This window comes from Onychostruthus taczanowskii, unplaced genomic scaffold, assembly GCF_017590055.1.
Source record: "Onychostruthus taczanowskii isolate IOZ18803 unplaced genomic scaffold, ASM1759005v1 scaffold2, whole genome shotgun sequence".
Classification (NCBI taxonomy): domain Eukaryota; kingdom Metazoa; phylum Chordata; class Aves; order Passeriformes; family Passeridae; genus Onychostruthus; species Onychostruthus taczanowskii.
The window spans coordinates 19,655,186-19,673,919 of NW_024499239.1; the positions used below are offsets into that span (position 1 = coordinate 19,655,186).

At 40.3% G+C, this 18,734-nt stretch overlaps 1 protein-coding gene across 6 annotated transcripts in view; it reads right to left on the minus strand.

Annotated features, from left to right (window-relative positions):
* Positions 1 to 18,734, minus strand: part of ABLIM2 (actin binding LIM protein family member 2) — a 130,688-nt gene that overhangs the window by 18,238 nt on the left and 93,716 nt on the right. For 3 of the 6 annotated variants that reach the window (XM_041402747.1, XM_041402746.1, XM_041402749.1), the window contains exons 11-16: positions 17,162 to 17,282; positions 15,372 to 15,470; positions 9,833 to 9,934; positions 8,472 to 8,525; positions 4,974 to 5,026; positions 3,850 to 3,982 (exon numbers count right to left, since the gene is read on the minus strand). In XM_041402747.1, the coding sequence (XP_041258681.1) occupies positions 3,850 to 3,982; positions 4,974 to 5,026; positions 8,472 to 8,525; positions 9,833 to 9,934; positions 15,372 to 15,470; positions 17,162 to 17,282 (562 nt within the window). The remainder of the gene's footprint in view (positions 1 to 3,849; positions 3,983 to 4,973; positions 5,027 to 8,471; positions 8,526 to 9,832; positions 9,935 to 15,371; positions 15,471 to 17,161; positions 17,283 to 18,734) is intronic. The other 3 variants (XM_041402751.1, XM_041402750.1, XM_041402748.1) reach the window with 2 other exon arrangements.

Here is an 18,734-nt window from a genome sequence, read left to right on the forward strand (position 1 = left end):
AGGAAGGGAATCCAGACCCTACTGGATTAATAAATACCCTAAGGAGATTATTAGGAATAAGCATGCAGAAAGAAAAAGCAAAAGATGGATCAGCAGAGAGCTCAAAATGTGCTGAGATAAACTGAAAACTGCCAGAAGTCAAGCTGAGTTAAACATTGAAAATGATATTAAAACAAATAGCAAAAAGTTTCTCCAGCTATCCAAATAAAAAGAGAATAAGAAAAGAAGAAATGGAATCACTGGGAGTTGCACTGTGTCAGTACTCAGCACTCAGCAAAGGTGAAAGACAACCCAGGTAGGGCTTGAGCACTGCAGGGGTATTTCATCCAGGGCACAGAAAGTGCAGTACTGAGCAAGGATGAAAAGCTAAAGGAGTAGGGGTAGGCCAGTGAATCACTGGCATGATGGGGAAAAAAAAAAAAATGGATGAAAAAAAAATTCAAAGCACTTAATAGACTTAAACAGGGAGCAACAGGCTCACATTGAATTGCAAGCCAAATGCCTCCTACCATTAGAGAAAGGCAACTACAGTTTTTATATTTAAGAGAGGAGAAAATAATGAAACAGAAGCTTTATAATTGCTTGTTATGTGAATGGTAGTGCCAGCAGAGAGCAAAGAGTAAAATAATACCTGTGCAACAGAATGCCTGTATCTGCAACAAAGCTGTCATATAAATGTTGGAAAGCTGTATTGGACATCAGCGTGCAGATCAATCTTTTGGCTACAGTGAAGATGGGCGACTGAGGTTTGTTCTGTCACTAAGTAACACTCGGTCACAGAGGAGCACTGCCCCAAGGTAAAGAGGCGCCAGCAGCAGAGCCAGGCAGGTGAGGAGCTGTCCCGGAGCTGTCCTGGGGCTGTCCCGGAGCTGTCCCGGGGCTGTCCCGGACCTGCCCGGAGCTATCCCGGAGCTGCCCCGGACCTGCCCGGAGCTGTCCCCGAGCTGTCCCGGGGCTGTCCCGGAGCTCTCCCGGAGCTGCCCCCGAGCTCTCCCGAAGCTCTCATCCCGGAGCTGTCCTGGACCTGCCCGGGGCTATCCCGGACCTGCCCCGGACCTGCCCGGAGCTGCCCCCGAGCTGTCCCGGAGCTGCCCCCGAGCTCTCCCGGAGCTCTCCCGGAGCTGCCCCCGAGCTCTCCCGAAGCTCTCCCGGAGCGGTCCCGGAGCTGCCCCCGAGCTGTCCCGGGGCTCTCCCGGAGCTATCCAGGAGCTGCCCCCGAGCTGTCCCGGAGCTGTGCCCGAGCTGTCCCGGGGCTCTCCCGGAGCTATCCAGGAGCTGCCCCCGAGCTGTCCCGGAGCTGCTCCCGAGCTCTCCCGGAGCTCTCCCGCAGCCGCGGCGACACCGCGTGGCCGCCCGGAGAAGCGGAGCGCAGAACCGAGCCCGAACGGCCCGAAACACAGCGCTGATCCAGCTGCCTTCCTCTGGATTAGACGCTGTCTGAACATCAGCTACCCTCTGCAGCGGTCTGGTCCTGCTTTGTCCACTACGACATTCACCTCTCAGCACACCATGGACACATCAACAGCAAGGGTTACCTGCCTTCCTAGATGCCTGCTTTCCTAAATACACAACACTTAAAATAATGAATTATGGCAAATGATTAGCTATTACACATCTACATATACAGAAAAAAGATCATTTTCACAGGTGGATGGAAGGAGACACAAGCTCCACTCCTGCCTGTTGATTGCACAAGCCTCACACTGATGTGATGTGTTGTTAGTTGTGTGCTCCTGGGCATTTAAGTAATGTAATATGGCAAAATTTCTTCTAGAGCAAAACAACCCTTTTCCAGTTTGTTCAGAAGCTGGAAAGAAAAATGCAGGGCTTTTGCTCAGCGTATCTGGAAACATCACTACCAATTCACAGCCTGCTGACTCCCTCCACTCTGCATGTAACCGCTTGGCACCAAACCTACACCTAACAAGTTTATTTTCTCTGATAGTCACTGACTATGCTATAGGGATGAGGCTGAAAACCAGAGTTCTCAAGCAGAAGTGCAAGAGGTAGAGATGCTACTTTTCTGTAGCCAATAGGGGACATAGGACAGACTATAAATAATCAGAACTAAATAGGGAAACACTGAATAGAGAAGGAATTAGGATGTCCATAGGTAAGTGAATAAAAGCATAAGGAAAGGAAAAGTGTAAATTTCAGGAAGATAAAACTTCCTCAATTTCATTTCTTGTAGCTGCTAATTGGGTAATGCAGTCAACTTTCATGAAGGACAGAGAAATGCTGATAAAAAGCAATGGAAAATGAACAACAGAACCTGTATTGGCACAAATGGGATAGGTACTTTACACCCTGACACAGAGGTGTAAAGTACCTATTGCATTTCTAGTTTTAATAGTTCCACATTCCCAAGATTACGTATTGGCACAAATGGGATACTGACCCTGACACAGAGGTGTGAATTACCTATTGCATTTCTAGTTTTAATAGTTCCACATTCCCAAGATTATCAAAAACATGAAAGAAGTGCTAGTATAGCAGAGTGACAGGTAGAGCAACATTCTCAGGGGAAAAAATTAACACCATATGTTGTTCCTGTATAACAGTTCTTGATGTGCTATGTACTTCTCCCTGATTAAAATCTTCATTTAAGGACTGGTCTCTAAAAACATGTGTAGAAGAGTATCAGATCTACTCCATAAAGCTTCCAGACATACCCCATGTATGTATGACAATGAAAGGTTTCAAAGGTGCCAATTCATGGGCTACAATTTCCAGATGTTAAGAGTGTGAGGTGGTCAGACTTGGTTTCCCCTGCACAGGGAATCCTGCAGTACACCTTGTGCACATGTCTGTGATTTCCAGTGAGGATTAAGTTATCAAATTCCTTTAAGCTAGACCAGTGAGACTGATGATCTAAAATAAATTTTCTTCTTTATCTTGTTACAGACTTGTGACAGACTTCGTGGCATCTGTTTTCCCTCTTCCTTGCACAGCTAAGCCATAATTTCCTTAATATAAGTTGATGGAGCCAACTATCACATTACCAAAATGCCCACAACACTGACATCCTAGCCATGCTGCCAGACATGCCTTGCATTGGGTGCATTCTTTTGGAAAACTGCTTCCCCAGCTTGTTTACCTTGGATGACCTGCTACTACTGCATGGGGTAAAGTGGAGGAGGCAAGGAGAGGAACATCCCTGTTATTTCTTAAAATTCATTAAACTTCTTTTTTGTCATGAATGTAACTTAAAAGCAAAATTCAGGCCCAAGAGTAATGCTTCTGACTTGTTGAAATGTGTAATAAGAAATGTATAGAACATGCTTTTTGGTACTGATAGCTAGCATGGGCATATGGTCTCCAGGCCAGTATCCAGTTACAAAATTATTCCCCTTCCCACCTGGAATATTTCTGTGACCTTATAACTGCAAGTGATAACAAAAAAAAATTGCCTAAGTTAATCTCTGGAGCAAGGAAATCTTTATGTGTATCATGATAGAGAAGGAATGGCTCCATCAATATTCAAAATACACAGTTTGTGTCAAGGACTAATTAGCACAAATGAAAAATCTGCTTGCTACTGCCATTCTGTCTACTGAAAATAGGTATCATATAATAAATGGGCACTTTCATGAGGAGTGGGTTTTTGTGGTAAGGCATCTCTGCTCTCCAAAGAGACAGCAGCAGTTCATTCCCACAGGCAGTGCTGCTCCCTTCCCTAATAAGAAACTACCAACAGTTTCACCATCAAAGTCTGGAGGCACTGAACGCTCACAAGCCACGGCACAACAAACAGACAAACGGTGTGGTTCTGGCAGGGACGAAGCACAAAGGCAGCCAGGAGCAGTGAGTTTGGGGCTGCAGCAGCACCCCGTGCCCAGCAGCACTCACGGCAGCACGGCGCGGCCGTGCCCTCCTGCGCCCTGTCGCTGCCCGCCGTGAGCGACAGCGAGCGCGTCTCCGAGTCCGGGGAGTTGGTTCTGGTGTCCAGATCCCCCTTCAGGATCAGCCAGCTGCTCTTCAGCTGCAGAGAGGAAAAGCCTGTTACGAGACACAGGATTTAACACCTGCAGGCAGTTCTCCTACCTCGGCTGTCTCACACGCCTTGTGAGCTGCGTGTCTGTTAATGCTCACCGCAGCTTGTACCATCCTTTATCAAATTATAAAGGCTGACTGAATGATGACTTAGACATAACAGCTACCAGAAACTTTTAATTTTCAGCTGGGCTGGTGATAGTTTCTCTGTTCATGAAGCCTCCCACTGTGCCCCACTTCAGAAGATGCCCTATGTAATTTTCTCATAATTAATCTGCTCTTGACGTTTTTCTTCTAGGCTGATATGCACCCTATGTCTGCAGGATTAGCTGAATCACCAATGTTCATGTTGAGACCCAGTGAAAATCCATAGTTTATTGCTCTTAATCTCAATATCCCTCCTTCTCTTTACTGTAGAATTGTCACCATGATATTTTTATGAAAAATCCCTTCGCCAGGATTTTTCTCCTGAGAAGCCTCAGAAAAGAAATGTCAATAATAAATGTAATTATCTGGTGCTTTGGAATGTGGCAGGTGCATCTTTGATTGGTTTAATGTGAATTGTTTTTACTTGATGATCAGTCCCAGTCTGGCTATGTCAGGACTCTTGTCTGTCACGGGTTTTTATTATTCATTCCTTTCTTAGCCTTCTGATGTATTCCCTTCTCTCTATAGTTTAATACAGCTTTAGTATAACATAACATAACACTATATTCTATTCTATTCTATTAACCTTCTAAGATATATAGAGTCAGATTCATCTCTTCCCTTGTCCCAAAACCCGCAAACACATCGACGCAGAGTGTACATTCTAAACCCTTTGGGTGAGAGATTAAGCTTTTCTATGTCTTTTCAGAAGACCTAAAAGTAGTAATGATTATTTCAATTATTTAAAATAATACCTTTACATATGAATGTGTTTTATAAACCAGTTGCTTCAAGAATTATCAATATTTTTTTTCATTCTTTCTGATCATTACCTTCTTACTGTCCTGATCCAAGCTTCCATCCTCCCCTTCTGATCGTCTTGCTGCTGTAAGATTAAATTAATTAAAAAAATTTGAACAGAATGCATCTTATTTTTTGTTTTCTGTTTTGACTGTAGTTATGTTCTGAATATTTTTAAGAGTGGGAGAAAAATCAATTAAAAAATAGAGTTTGACAGAAAATTTGATGTACACAGCTATGGTTTCACATAATTAACTGAAATAATTTTGAAAGTATTACAGTAATACTCATTCTTTATGTATACAGTGAATTTAGAGAATGTATTCCTGCTGGATTTTAAACTTGCATTTTGAACTTTTGGGGAATGATTGGTAGGAAAAATAATTGTACATCGTATCTTAGGGACAAATTTCTATGGCCATCACTTACAGGGAAGCCAATTCCCCCTTCTGTGTTACCATGACCATGAAAGTACAAGTAGTCACACAGATATTTTGTAGTCAGCACACCTGGGTCTCCTGGGACCCCAAAGAGGGCAGACAATCATGGTAAAGAAAATTATGCGTAAAGTTGGCATTGCCTCTTTATAAAATATGCAAGAGAGATTGTGTCAGACTCTAAAATTCAAAATTCTTGATCAACCAATTTTTATGACTGTATTTTCCTCTTCTGCCCATATTGTCCTCTTAAAGAATGTTTCCCAAAAAAAGTTGATGTTTTACCATTAGGTTATTTCCTTGTAACTTTCCAACTTGCTGAGAAGAAAACTGAAAACCTCAAAGTTCTTCATTAGATAGTTCCCAACCCTTGAATGTGTTTTTCCTTGTCTTTGATTTCCCAGGGTATTGTTCCAGACACCGAGTTATACTCGAGAGTCTTACAGAAAGTTTTGTGCCAAATTTCACACAATTTCAGGTAAGTCCTTAAAATTTGAGCCCTACTTGCCTTTGTATCCCTCTGGGTAGTTTGGGGAGAGTTTTAATGTTGCAAAACTGGAATAATGGAAGGACATAGCAGAACTTTAAGCCCATGAGAAATGAATGTGACAAGGGGGTTGTCCGCAATGCCTGAGAAAAATGGCCCTGTGCAATGTAATGTAGATAGAAAATGTAATTACTAGTAAGAGAAAGAGTACAATAACACAGAAGTTAAGGCTCAGATGAGATTCTTAGAGACAGAGATGGAGAGGAGATTAAATTGCACCATTAGAAGTGCTGAAAAACTCCCAGCAAGTTGGGAAAAACTCTGCCCTCTCCAGTTCCCCAGCCATCATGTCTGCAGAGGATCTGCCCTGTGTCTAAACAACACAGGCAAAAGGCCACCACCAAAAGCATTTCACTGTTACCACGATGCAATTTCTGGTGCCATTGTACAGCTCACATCCAGACCTTGACTAGTTTTGCTGAGGAGGTGGTGATTAAAAAATGACAAACTGCCATAAGGAAAATATCTGTAGGTTAGAGGTGAAAATCTGGAACTGTAGAGGGTTTGGCTGCTTCCCCCCACATCAATTCAGTGTGGGGAAAAAAAAAAAAAAGCTGGGTTAGAAACTATGAACAGCGTTATGAAAAAGGTTTTCACAGTTATCTCATAGCATCCTGACAAGTGTATTTTCCCAAGATGTCTCTGAGGAATAAAATAGGAAGGAATATTCAAATATGAATAAAGTCCCTACACGGCAAGAAGGACCTAAACCTGGTTCACAGATATTTTGGGAACACACTCTAAACTGCGAGTCAAGAAGTTATTCCAGGTTATGTCTACAGATTTTGCTCTCATTAAATCAAAAATCCATAGAGAGGGTCTGATGCATTTTTGGAAATGTTTATTTTTGTTTTGAGACATTGATGTTTTCAAAGGAAAAACACCCCATGCTTGATTCAAGATTTCTATTCAGAAATTTCAAGAAATTTCCACAAGATCTTGAGAGCATCTGATTTCAAAGAGATGCAGAGAATTTACAACCAAAATCAGTGAGGGCATGAAGACCAGCCCTTCCCAAGCTCCTGAGAAGGTTTCATATATCACACTGCTGGCAGATAAATCCAAGTGCCCTGAATTTCATCAGTACTGAGCATTAGCTTCACCACTACAAGGGATACTCGGTTCTGCCATGAATCTTAATGTGATTTCAAAACTTTTTTAGTAACTTTGAATGATGTTCAAACACTGCTAAAACACACACACACAACCATGCAGGCTCCTACACTCTTCACTTTCCAACCCCAGCTCTGAGCCTGATCTCTTGCATGTTCCATTCTTCCACCACCTTTTTCTCATTCTGAATTTGGTTGTTTATAATAGAAACACAGAAGCTGTGGCTACAGCAAATCTGTTGGGTGCTGATGTAACTAAAACCTTTTAAAGCCAAATGTTTTGGAAGAGCTTCTTGCACTTCTTGTTTTAAAGAACATTTTTGTGCTTGTTTGTTCAAACTTGGTCTTCTCAACAAAGGAATGTTCTCTGGCTCCTTTTCAGGATGAATTAGTTCAGCATCCCATTAGCTTGAGGAGCTGAAGCATCAGCTGCTCATGTGTTCATGCTTTAGCTGGGAGTCCTTCCAGAACAAAAGATAAATATTTTTAAATTTTATTTTCATTTGTATTATTTTTATTGGAAGGAAAGTTTATTGATTTTTGTTGTTGCTGGATTTTACGGTTTTTGGGAATTTTTTAGTTAGAGTAAATTATGTTTTGACCTCTGGTAGAAAAAAAAAAAAACCTATTTCCAACACAATCTTTCAGGACATCTATAATCTAGAAAAGAAAATTTAAAACATATATTCTTGTTAATCTATTGAGACTGCTGACTTGCTAGTTTAATTCTCTGCTCACTTTAGTCATTATGAGCACAGTTCCATAAAGCAGTGCAAAACTGACATAATCCAGACTTCGACAGACAGCAAACTGATATAAAAATGCTCACCCTGCAAATATAAAGCTGTTGCTTAGAATCCTCTTTGAAACCAGAAGTATCTATAAAATAAATTACACAGCCAGAATACAGGACATCAGTCCTATCATCAGCTTCTGTAAATGAGAGAAACTGTGCTGACTTACATTAGATGATCGTTACATTACATTTGTTCATGATTTTTCCAAACACTATTATAATATTAAACTTTTTTAGCTGTCTGTCTTTTTTTTTGCTCAGCCTAAGAAGTTGTGTCTAATGATTTATATTGAGGAGCAGGCACAGAGAGGCAGGAGAGTGAAAACAGAGCATGAAACAGCAGTCAGGGCATAGCACAGCACTTTATGTGGCACTCATTATCAGCTCTGAATCATCACAACATATAAAATACCAGCATCCCAGTTTTCCCATATCTCCCAGTTTTCAAGAACTTACTGTATCCTTGGACATCATGTTATACCAAATGCTATTTAATTTTCATGTCACTTCTCCTTTTCTATTTGAGGTTATAGGGACATAATGAAATGCAAAGACTACAGCAAATGAATTTGGGAGTCAATACACATTTTTTGCAGAGACACATAGACAAAACTGCGACAGAGAAAAGCAGACTGTACCATGCTGTTTGTAGATAGGAGGTTTCCTATAGATGTTATCTTTTGCGCCAGTGTCTGAGGAAGAGGAAAGAGAAAGGAAAGAGTGAAAGAGTAAGCAAGCAGTTCAGACCACCCTGCTCTTGTCTCCTCTCAGCAACAGTAACAATGCAAGAACTTCAGCCAAGACTGCACTTATTCAGTGGTTTGCCATTCACTGGTTATTGAAAGAGAATGATATGCTGAAAACCTTTATACCTACCTGTGCAACATAATCCCCCTAAGTCCCTCAAAATGCTCTAAGACAACTTCAGTGGCATCCATTTGGTGATAAGTAGGTGGTTTCATCTGCACTAGCAGTACATACTTGATAATCAGCAAAAAAGAAACTGGCACACTTGCCACTATTGAAAATTCACATAGGAGTACAACAGACTACTACAACTGTCACGCTTGGAAAAGGATTTTCTCCATTATTTATAAATAAAGTGAACATGTTCAGGTATGAATGTTTATACTGTAAATACAAACTGTTGTTTTAGGAAATCCTATAATTTGTCTTTACTTTGAATTATATAGCCAACTTGGCCTTCCAGGAATTTTCTGGAAGCACTCAGAGCCACAGTCTAGGGTTCCCAATTCATATTGTACAGACATCAGATTTACTCAGTACTACAGACTTGAGCAGACAGAGTTCCTAATTGTGGTCTGTTTACAGAAACATTAACCAAGCAGCTAAATGTGAATAAACAAAGGATTACAGTGAGGAGGTAGATGTGTTTAGCAGTCAAAAAGCTAAATGGTGTGGATGTAAGTTTAATACGCTTGTTCATTGAAATTGAAAACAGTAGAGTACCTATACAAAGATTGCCACAATGAACCTCCTGCAGTTCTGAAGTCTTCCAGTTTCTTTTGAAGTTTATGTTACTATTACTTAAATTCATATAATAGACTGATAAGGGAAAAAAAAAAAACAACAACAAAAAAAAACCAACAAAAACCCCTTCAGCCATTCCTCCTTGACACAAACTCAATACTTCTATGCAGTTATGGCACTATAAATCATAGGATCTTAGAATCATTAAGACATCTAAGATCATCTAGTTCAGCCACTAACCCAGTGCTTCTGTAACTTCATACTGTTGGCAACATTTTTCAATCTGTTCCTTCTGTAAAGCAATTTTTTAACATATAGGTACATGAGCACACAGCTTTCTCTTATTTTTGAGTTGAAGTATAACAACAGATATTCACTTGGTAGACATTTTCTCTTTCTGCACTTTGAAATTCACAAATCAATGCCAAAAAAAAAAATAAATTACATTCAGAAGAGAACAAACAGATGCTAGAAATTGAAGATCAAAAGCTAAGCAGTTAATGCCTACCTGGAATATGGAAATGCCTAGGAGCCTGCTGATAGACAGAAGGTGAAGATTTGCTGTCAGAGTACATGGATAAGCTTGGAGTGCTCCGACCACTTTCACTGCCTCCAAGGGGAAGAGCAAAGAAAGCAGATAAAAGAAAAATGGAAAGCAAAGTAGAGTATTTCAAGCATAAAAGCTTGTTCAGAATGACTTGTTAATCCAACAGTTTTAAATATATGTTTTTGTAAAACCCATTCTTTTTCAGCATAGTATATTGGCTCAGACTCCTCACACCTCATCAAAAATTACTATCTGATAGATATCAGATTACAGTGTCCTACTTTGAAGTGAAAACTTCTCTTTTAATGATGCTTTAAAAAAGAAAATTGAAGGATAAGAACATCCAGAATCTTGAAATGTGTTTTGCACAGCCTTAACTGAATAATCTATTGATCAAGTTTTTTAAAAGTTAAATGCTATGGCTCGTAGCCTGCCCCTGAAACTGGTAATACATTATTCAGTTGTGTTTAAACTATCTCAAAGCAGGACTAGACCAAAATATAAACATTATGGTTAAGTCAAAACATCCTGCATATATCAGTGACAAAAAGAGATGTTGAAATTCGGCTTTCAATTGCAAACTTTTCCCACAGGTAACATGCCACAGCATTTTTATGCAAACAAGGTTGGATTATCAAGTCATGGATCTATAATGCCATAGTCACTTACCAAATTTCAAGATACACATAGGATTTTTCCATATTAATTTTTCCAGTTGTTTTTTCAAATGCTTATTAGGTGCCATTTATCTCCTCTTGGCTTATTTCTCTAAAGCAAACTCTATGGCATTATAGTGCTGCTTGGCAAACAAAAAAGTAAAGCTCTACTTTTTTGGGACTTGTAAAATCCTTTTAGTTTACAGCACTGTTAAGCAACTGGAAGCAAACATGACATTTATTCTTACATCAAATGACTGTTAATCTGCTGTTATTGTTTTAGTGTGGATGAAGCACAAACTTAATGGCTGGTAATGATGATGGTGTAGCAAGTTTCTCTGGGGTAAAGAAAGTGCAGCAGCTCAGGGCATTAGATCTGCAACTGAGTTCTGCTTTCATGAAGGAGATGTTTCATAACCACAGAGCTCCTGGGTTACCAGAGCTGTTACCATGCCTGTGGAGTGGTCTCTGCTGACACACAGTGGGCCATGGCCATCCCACTGCCACCAAAGCCAGACTTGCCATGCACCACTGAGGTCACGGGGACAGAGCCACCGAGCTCAGTGGGAGCAGAGACAGGACAGACGAGGTCAGAAGAGCGTGCCGCGCTACCTCATGACAATACACTAACTGATCCGTCCTAGATTTTGTGTCTTTCATGTTCACACTAGACCAAAAATTAGAACTCAAAAGCTATTCAGCTGCAACCACTCAGTAACAGTGATTTCTTGTTGGAAAAGTGTAATCTGGGACACTGAGAGATTGACATCCCAGCCACAGGTGCTGAGAGCCTATGGTCCTTCCAAAATGTTAAGAAAAAATTAAGGAATTACTAAGAATCTGGTGTATCACCACAAGCTTGCAGGCAAGTAGTCCTCAGACAAGAAACCAGAGAGTTATTCAGTTTCTTGATTCCCCCTTTGCTCTTGGATGGAAAAAAATGGGCAGAGCTTTGCACTCCACATTTATGAATTCCCTCTTTCTTTGCTGCTTGCTGCCCAGATTCCTGCCTATCCCTATTAAATAAAAGAAGCCTCAATGTCACTGGTAGATACTAAAATAAGGTTCATTATACCTCCACAATTCTTAAAAATTTTGTAATGTCCTTCACTCAAATCAGATATTGTTATTGGAGTTTTCTAATTTTAACAGAAAATGAAAGTTCTCAAGCAATTTCCACAGTGTATTAATTCCTCATGTACTTAAAAATTAGCATATTATTAAAATGTCTATTCATATATGATCTCCATGAAAAATCACTTCATTGAGCAGTGACCCAAGGTGCTTGTATTGTACACACACAGAAAGTAATTTTTCAGACAGGGTAGAGTGTCAGCAAGGAATCAGGAGAAAGCATTAATTAAGAGGAATAAACTTGTAGGAACACAAGATATAAGTGCAAGTACCAGGGCATAGGGAATCTAAAACTTGCTCAGTTCAAGGATCATCTGTGTGGAGCAGTTTGCAAAGCCATCACCTCTAACTTGCTCAAAATGGAAGAATTAAGGATGAAATGATGGAAAAAGTTTTTCTTGGACTCCATTCATACAAACTGATGCACATTTGAACTTTCATTCTGCTACTGATTCAGATAAACATGTGAGTAGTTGTATTTCACTTTTCGCATACAAGAGTAAGTGTTTAATAATAAAGCAAACTGAAGACCCATGTAGACAGTTAATGAGTAGGAACTACATACAGCCACTTAAGCTAGGCTGTAATTTAAATCTCTAAAATGAGACTTTGCCAATAAACTTTCTCTTTCAAGGTTTGCTTAGTATAGACTGAAGAAGAACTTCAAATAAATTCTCAGGGAAAGACAACTACCAGTGAGAGCAATTTTTCAAACTTTTGGGTTTGCCTTCTGCCATAAGCAGCCACAGGCTGTGCTCTTCTCTAGTGATAAGTGAAGAGCAAAAAACCAGAGTCTTGAACTCTTCCCTGGATGTTGTTTAACTTGGAAAGAATCTGGGAAGGCTTACTTTGAACTTGAGTGCAAACCACAAAAACTTCCTTGTGTCCCCTGGTTGCTGACAGGGCAGGCTGTGCTTTTAACCCTGTGTGTCTAGAGCCAACTGACCAGGGCTCATTTTCATGAGACCATGCTCCATTTTCAAGGGACTGTCAGGAAAAGTATAATATTGCTTATATCTCCCACTTAATCAGCTTTTGTCTTATCTGTGAGGATGGGAAATGTTATAATAAGTAACAGTAAGAGCTGTCTAAGTTCAAGACTGAAGAACAAACAGATGCCACTGGTTGAATGAGGGAGCTGTCCAAGCCTACTCACAAAACTGGGCCCTTTAATATCTCTGCCCATGGTGCACTAAATTAGACATTTTTTGAAGTTTGATGACTAATTCCTTTCAAGTTTTCAAAGCCAAAAATAAAAGGACTTTGGAAGCTGTGCTCCTGCACTAGAAAGGCAAGATAATTTCCACCATGTTTTAAGGAAATATTTTTTTCAGCAGGACTCAGCACACTCAAAGACTCCCTCACCTCAAGAGTAACTACCACACCAAGCATAGGTGCTTGGAATATCACACCTATCACTTGCAGTGGCATGAACTGTGAAGCTTTCTTGAAGTGAGGTTGTCACAGATCTTATTTTGAAGAAAAAAATCCTTAAAAGAGCACAAACAAAAATCATCTGCCTTCATGATAAATAACAGCTCATCCCATCACACTTCATGGGAGCTAGACTGCAGAACACTGATGGAAGAACAGGAAACTTAGTAATCATATTTGTCACTGGAAAAAATTATGAACCCTGTCATTCTCAGGAACAAGATGAGGCAGCCTCAGTGAGATCAAAAGGAAGATTTTGCTTGCCTTAATTTCCCTAGGGTAGTAATGTTTCTGTCTACTGGAAGTGTAAAGAAATCTCTTTTATGACATATGTGGAGTCCTGGTTTTAAAAAGATTACTTCTGATATAGTAAAGCAGTGTATTATTTTTGGATCTTATAATTTTTTAAAAAAAATAAGCAGGACTTCACTTTCTTAAAACTGAAGTGGCAACATTAAGGTTGGTCTGAATACAAACCAACTATTGCTACAATCCCACACTTCCCACACTAACCACTTTGAAGAGAATAAAAGAGCACATCCACACCAACAAAAGGCTCCTTAAGATAAGGAAAAAACCACATTCTGGAACTCTGAATTCAGAGACCTTGAAGAGGATGAAGCAAATCTTCTGACTCATTTTGGACAGAGACATTAATTCAATGTAAGCCAGTGAATAATCTATTCAACCTTGGCAGGGCTCAGGATTACCTATTTAGGAAAATTATAAAAAGGTTCACCTGCCTCACAGGAACACTGTGAGGCACTGTAAGGTACTGTCTGCAAAATGTTTTAGCTCCTTGATAAAAAAAGTGCCTCAGAATTGCAAAATATTATAATTTTGATCACATTACTAATAATTATTTGGGCACAAGGAGCTCCCACTTGACGATTCCTTCTTCCAAACAGCAGCACTTAATAACTGCTGCTGCTCTGAAAAACAGCAGGTAGCACTGAGCAGAAATTCATTTGCACAGGAGTGCTGCCAAGCAGCTGCCAACAGGACTTTGAGAAAGAGCTTTCCATACACTGAAATCGTGTGCTGCAGCACACCAAAGAAGTTTCTCTTACTTAGCACATCAGGTTGGATAATACCATCCAAAATGAGAGGACAGACAGAAAACCAGTTCAAGCAGTGCCTCAGAGAATACCAGGGATTGTGCCAGCCTTTCAAGAAATGTCTGGGAAGCTGACTGCTTCTGGTCATGGAAAGGATCTTTGCAGGTAGCCTCTAAATCAACAACAAACAGTTCAACCTCATCAGCTCTTTAGTCCAAAATCTTCTCTCAAGGATCATATTTCGATGTTTCAAGCTTGATTCTGTTCCTGTTTATCCCAGGGAAATTCAGCTGATTTTGGGCAGCATCAGGGCCCAAAAAAGATGCATTAGTTATTATTCCAAAGGCAATGAGTAGCTGCTATTCACTTGAATGTGCAGTCTGTCTCCTGCAGAGGGTCATTCCCTTTTCTTTACTGGTTACAACCTCAAGAACAACAGTTTCACTTTATTAAATCAGAGAGGAGATGAGAGTCAAGGAACAGGCACTGAAAGTGTTTGCCATTCATGTGGCCTCACAGTTCATATTGTTATTAGAGAAGACAGACACAGGGGAAGACAAATGTGGTAGGTGAATGCCTTCTCTCTCAGACATTTAACCAACTGACTGAAAAAAGCCTTTGTCTCAAACGTTCTTGGCATTCCTCAGCAATGTCTCATCCACAACATGGAGGTTGCCAGAAGTTAGTATCCACTGCAAAAAACTAATGGCAAGGAGAACAGATTCAGTTACTGTTTTATAAGATATAGCACAGATTAATTCATAGTCAGTGCAGCTGCACTGATGTAACCAGCTGTCATAATTTTTGGCAATGCTACAAATAATATGAAGAATAGCTAAAGGTAGGTTGGAAGCTTAGATAACTGATCATCCTACGTTGTATCAAATATGTAAGCTTATCATACTATTTAGCACCACCAAAAAGGGTAAAGGTATTTTAGAACAGACTTTAAATATTTCCCTTACTCAGTTTCATTATAAAAGCTAATTCCTTCCCTCTATCCCTTTGAAAGCCACTGAACACTCACTGAAAAAGCAAAAATAAAACACCCCATACCCACTCAGTTTGTAAAACTTACACAGTACATCAAGGAAGCATTTGCACAAAATTAAGACAAATTTTATCCAAGTGGAAGCCATGCTTGCACAGACATAAAAGTGAAACACAGCTGAATAAATCTACATTATCACAGCACGGTTTTGCATTCCTGGACCTTACCTTTGAAGAAAGGGATGTAATGATGTCTGAATGTAGATGTAAGGCTTGGGTGTTGGGGCAGGGAGATGCAGCTACTGGTACCAAGACTGTGAGTACCAGCTGGGGGCAACAGAGAGTAAGTGAAAATAAACTATTTAGTTCACTTACTGAAAGCCACAAATTACAATGCCATCCTTTTTTTTCAGGAACATTTTCCTCCTGATGCTTAGAAAACATACAGTTTACATTTAAGTCTTCCTCTTTCTCTGGTTATTGCTAAAAACATGCCAGTGGCCATGCCATGGGGTCGGCCAAGGGACAGGGGCTTTCCACAGACAGAAAGGGCATCACCCAAAATGCTGTAAGGCATCAGAAAATATTCCAGAAAAGGCACCACAAAAGGCATGGCTGCACTCAGGGGAAAAACTGCATATTAAAAAGCTGCAAGAGGGAATGAGAAATGCTCATCATGGATCCAATGAAATGAAATGGGAAGAGCCTTGTCTCTGCAGAGAACTGTGCCACGAGTGGGCCCACTTCTCACTGTTGGTGCTGCACACTGGCGGGATTTAGCTCACAGGGCACTCGAGTGCATGGCTAATTTAAATACTTGGAGAAACATCCTGAAGTTATTTGAGTTCTGAAAGTTAGATATGTGATTAAGTACCTTGAAAAATACTCTCAAGTCATCTCTGCTTTGCTGCAATAATGTCCTGATAACACAATTTGGAGGACAGTGGCAATTATTAACAATGGTGATTATGAACATTATCTTCTAAACTTTAAAGCATTCAATTTTTTGGAATTCCTTTTGTCTTTCCTCCTTGCTTTAACATTGTGCTACTAAGATGAGGTGTGACAGCTACCAGACCTTCAGCAGAGATTAATTCACTGCAATAGATTTCTTTATACTCTGCCTCATTTCCATTTTGTCAAAGACTTTGTGTAATACAAATATTCAATTCCTGTAAAAACTGTTTCTGTTACCTCTAAAATCTTCATTTCCCCTGGAAAGATTAAGGACTTGCATATTTCCAAACTAGTTTAGAATTATAATGTATCCCCAATGAAATTAAAAGACAACAACAACAACAAAAAAATATAAATGCTTTGTGTTCTTCACCTAAATGATGGAGTAGAGAAAAAATACAATTAATTTTGAGCAACTTCACCGATTATTTCCAAGGATAAAACCCTGTACAGAGCCCAAATATGAAAGGAGTTTTGTGAAGCATTTCCATGCAAAGGTCATCCCTCCTGTCTGTGTGACAAGAGCACCAAAACAGCTGCTACCACAGCACAAAACTGCAAAAAACCCTCTGTAAACTTCTCAACTAAAGCAACTTGGCCTTCAAAATTCAGCCATCAGAATTAGTCATTCTTCCAGCTCTTGCACAGTGCAGAGGGACAAGAACCACAACCCTGTGGTACAAGAAGGTAACACAAGGTCACTCGATCACCCTCCTGGCTTTGTGTGCATTCACTGCTACTGTGCCACACCTTGGAAGAACAGTGGCTTGAGTGTGTGTCTTCAGGCAGGTTGAGACCAAGTTTAAGTCCCTTAAACCCTCCTATCTTGTGTCTACACAGAATCAATTTTTCATAAATGCCTGGTTTTGTTTTCTTGGATGCACATTCCTGAAGCACTTGTTTCCTTTCTCCCCATGGAACTCGCTTTTCACCGTAAATAAATCCCTGCAATGGACTGCTATTCCACCTTAAACCCCTGACTGCTGGAGTCAATTCTACTTAAAACATAACACAATGTAATGGAAAAATCCAGAGAATAAGAAAGGCTGCTTTTTGCTTACCTGGTCTGCTGTAATGCTGAGGAGAATGGGAGGTGGGGGTGTATCGACCATAGCCCAGGGAGCCAGCAGAGCTAGGACTTGATGTCCTATACTGCTTGAAAGATCTGTCATCTTGGTCACCCTTAGAGGAAGAGAGGAAACACATGTTATTAGGGAAGAGAAGCAACTTCTCAAACAGGCAGAATATGCCATCTCGTGTGTTTCTGTGCTGTGTAGATGGGAGTCAATGCTGTCCTAAGAGTCCATGCAATCCTAATGAAATGAGGTGGCTTTCAGCACCTCCACCTGCAGAGTGACTTTCTGAAAGAGCTCTGCCAAGTACCAGAGATTGGTCATGTTGCCAGGAAAGTCAGCGCAGGCATAAATTTAAAATTACAATTTAATTTGAAAACAACTGTAAAAGTGTTGCTTCAGGACAGTGTAATTTCCTGAACAAATGAAAGTGGGTGGAAGATGAGCTCAGGTCAGCATGACAGTATTATGGTCACTTGTACCCATATGAATAGATGCATAATGGTTGCAGACAACACAAAAATCAGCATTTGCTGGTTTCACTACACCATGAAACTGATTGTGTATAAATTGCCCAGTGTGCCACACTGTAACATGGTCATTACCCTAAGAAACCCAATACTAACACACCAGCATTAATACTGCACTGTTGTGCAGAGCCATTCAGACAAGCCAATTCCCACTAGACCCTTGGCTTCAACCAGTCAAAACCATGCACACACCCTCCAAGCCTCTGATTTTCAACAGCTAGTTAAACTGCAACTGCAATTTGCATGTAGGATCTTCTTAACAGTAAAAGCACTACTGAGTGAAATAGATGGGGAAATTACTTTGTGTAAACTTGCTATAAAAGAAAATTCAAATTTCCCCTTTTTTAAGACACGTGAGAATTGGCTTGAGTTAAGTTCATATTAGAACAAATCAACGTAACCTACAGGTGCTCTTTTATGGAAAGTTGTACTCAAAAAATGCTTCTCCTCTCCTGTTCCAGTAGAAAAGCATGAAGATATCCTACACTGTATCAAGTGTCAGTCACTTATCATGAATATGGGGATCCCTTTAGGAATATGTGTGCTTCCCACTGGATCATTCATCATTTAAACAAACCACATCCTATTAGCCCTACTGTCATCTCCCAAATTCCTATCGGAACAACTTAATTATATCCATACATTCATCTTTAGATGAATTTGGCTCCTCTGGGACTATCCTTGACTCTACAGATGTACAATGTTCTCACATCATCAGGTTTGTCCTGTGGACAAGATATGCTCCATCCCTTCAACATCACCCCAGATGTACCAGCTACATTTTCAAAAGTGGAAAATCAGCTTAGTACAGTGGCCAGCAGCATTATTGCTTTAACATTAAGTTCAGAAGTAGTTTTACAAAAAGCAAAGAACAACTGATGCCTTCCCAAGCGTGCAGTGTTCTGTAGGCACTCTGCCACCAACTCCTCTCAACACCCAGCTCGAGATGTTTCCTTCCCTCTGCACCTACATTGTGTAATACCCACTCTAACCTTTGTGGAGAGAACTACAAGCAGCACTGCAATGGCTCT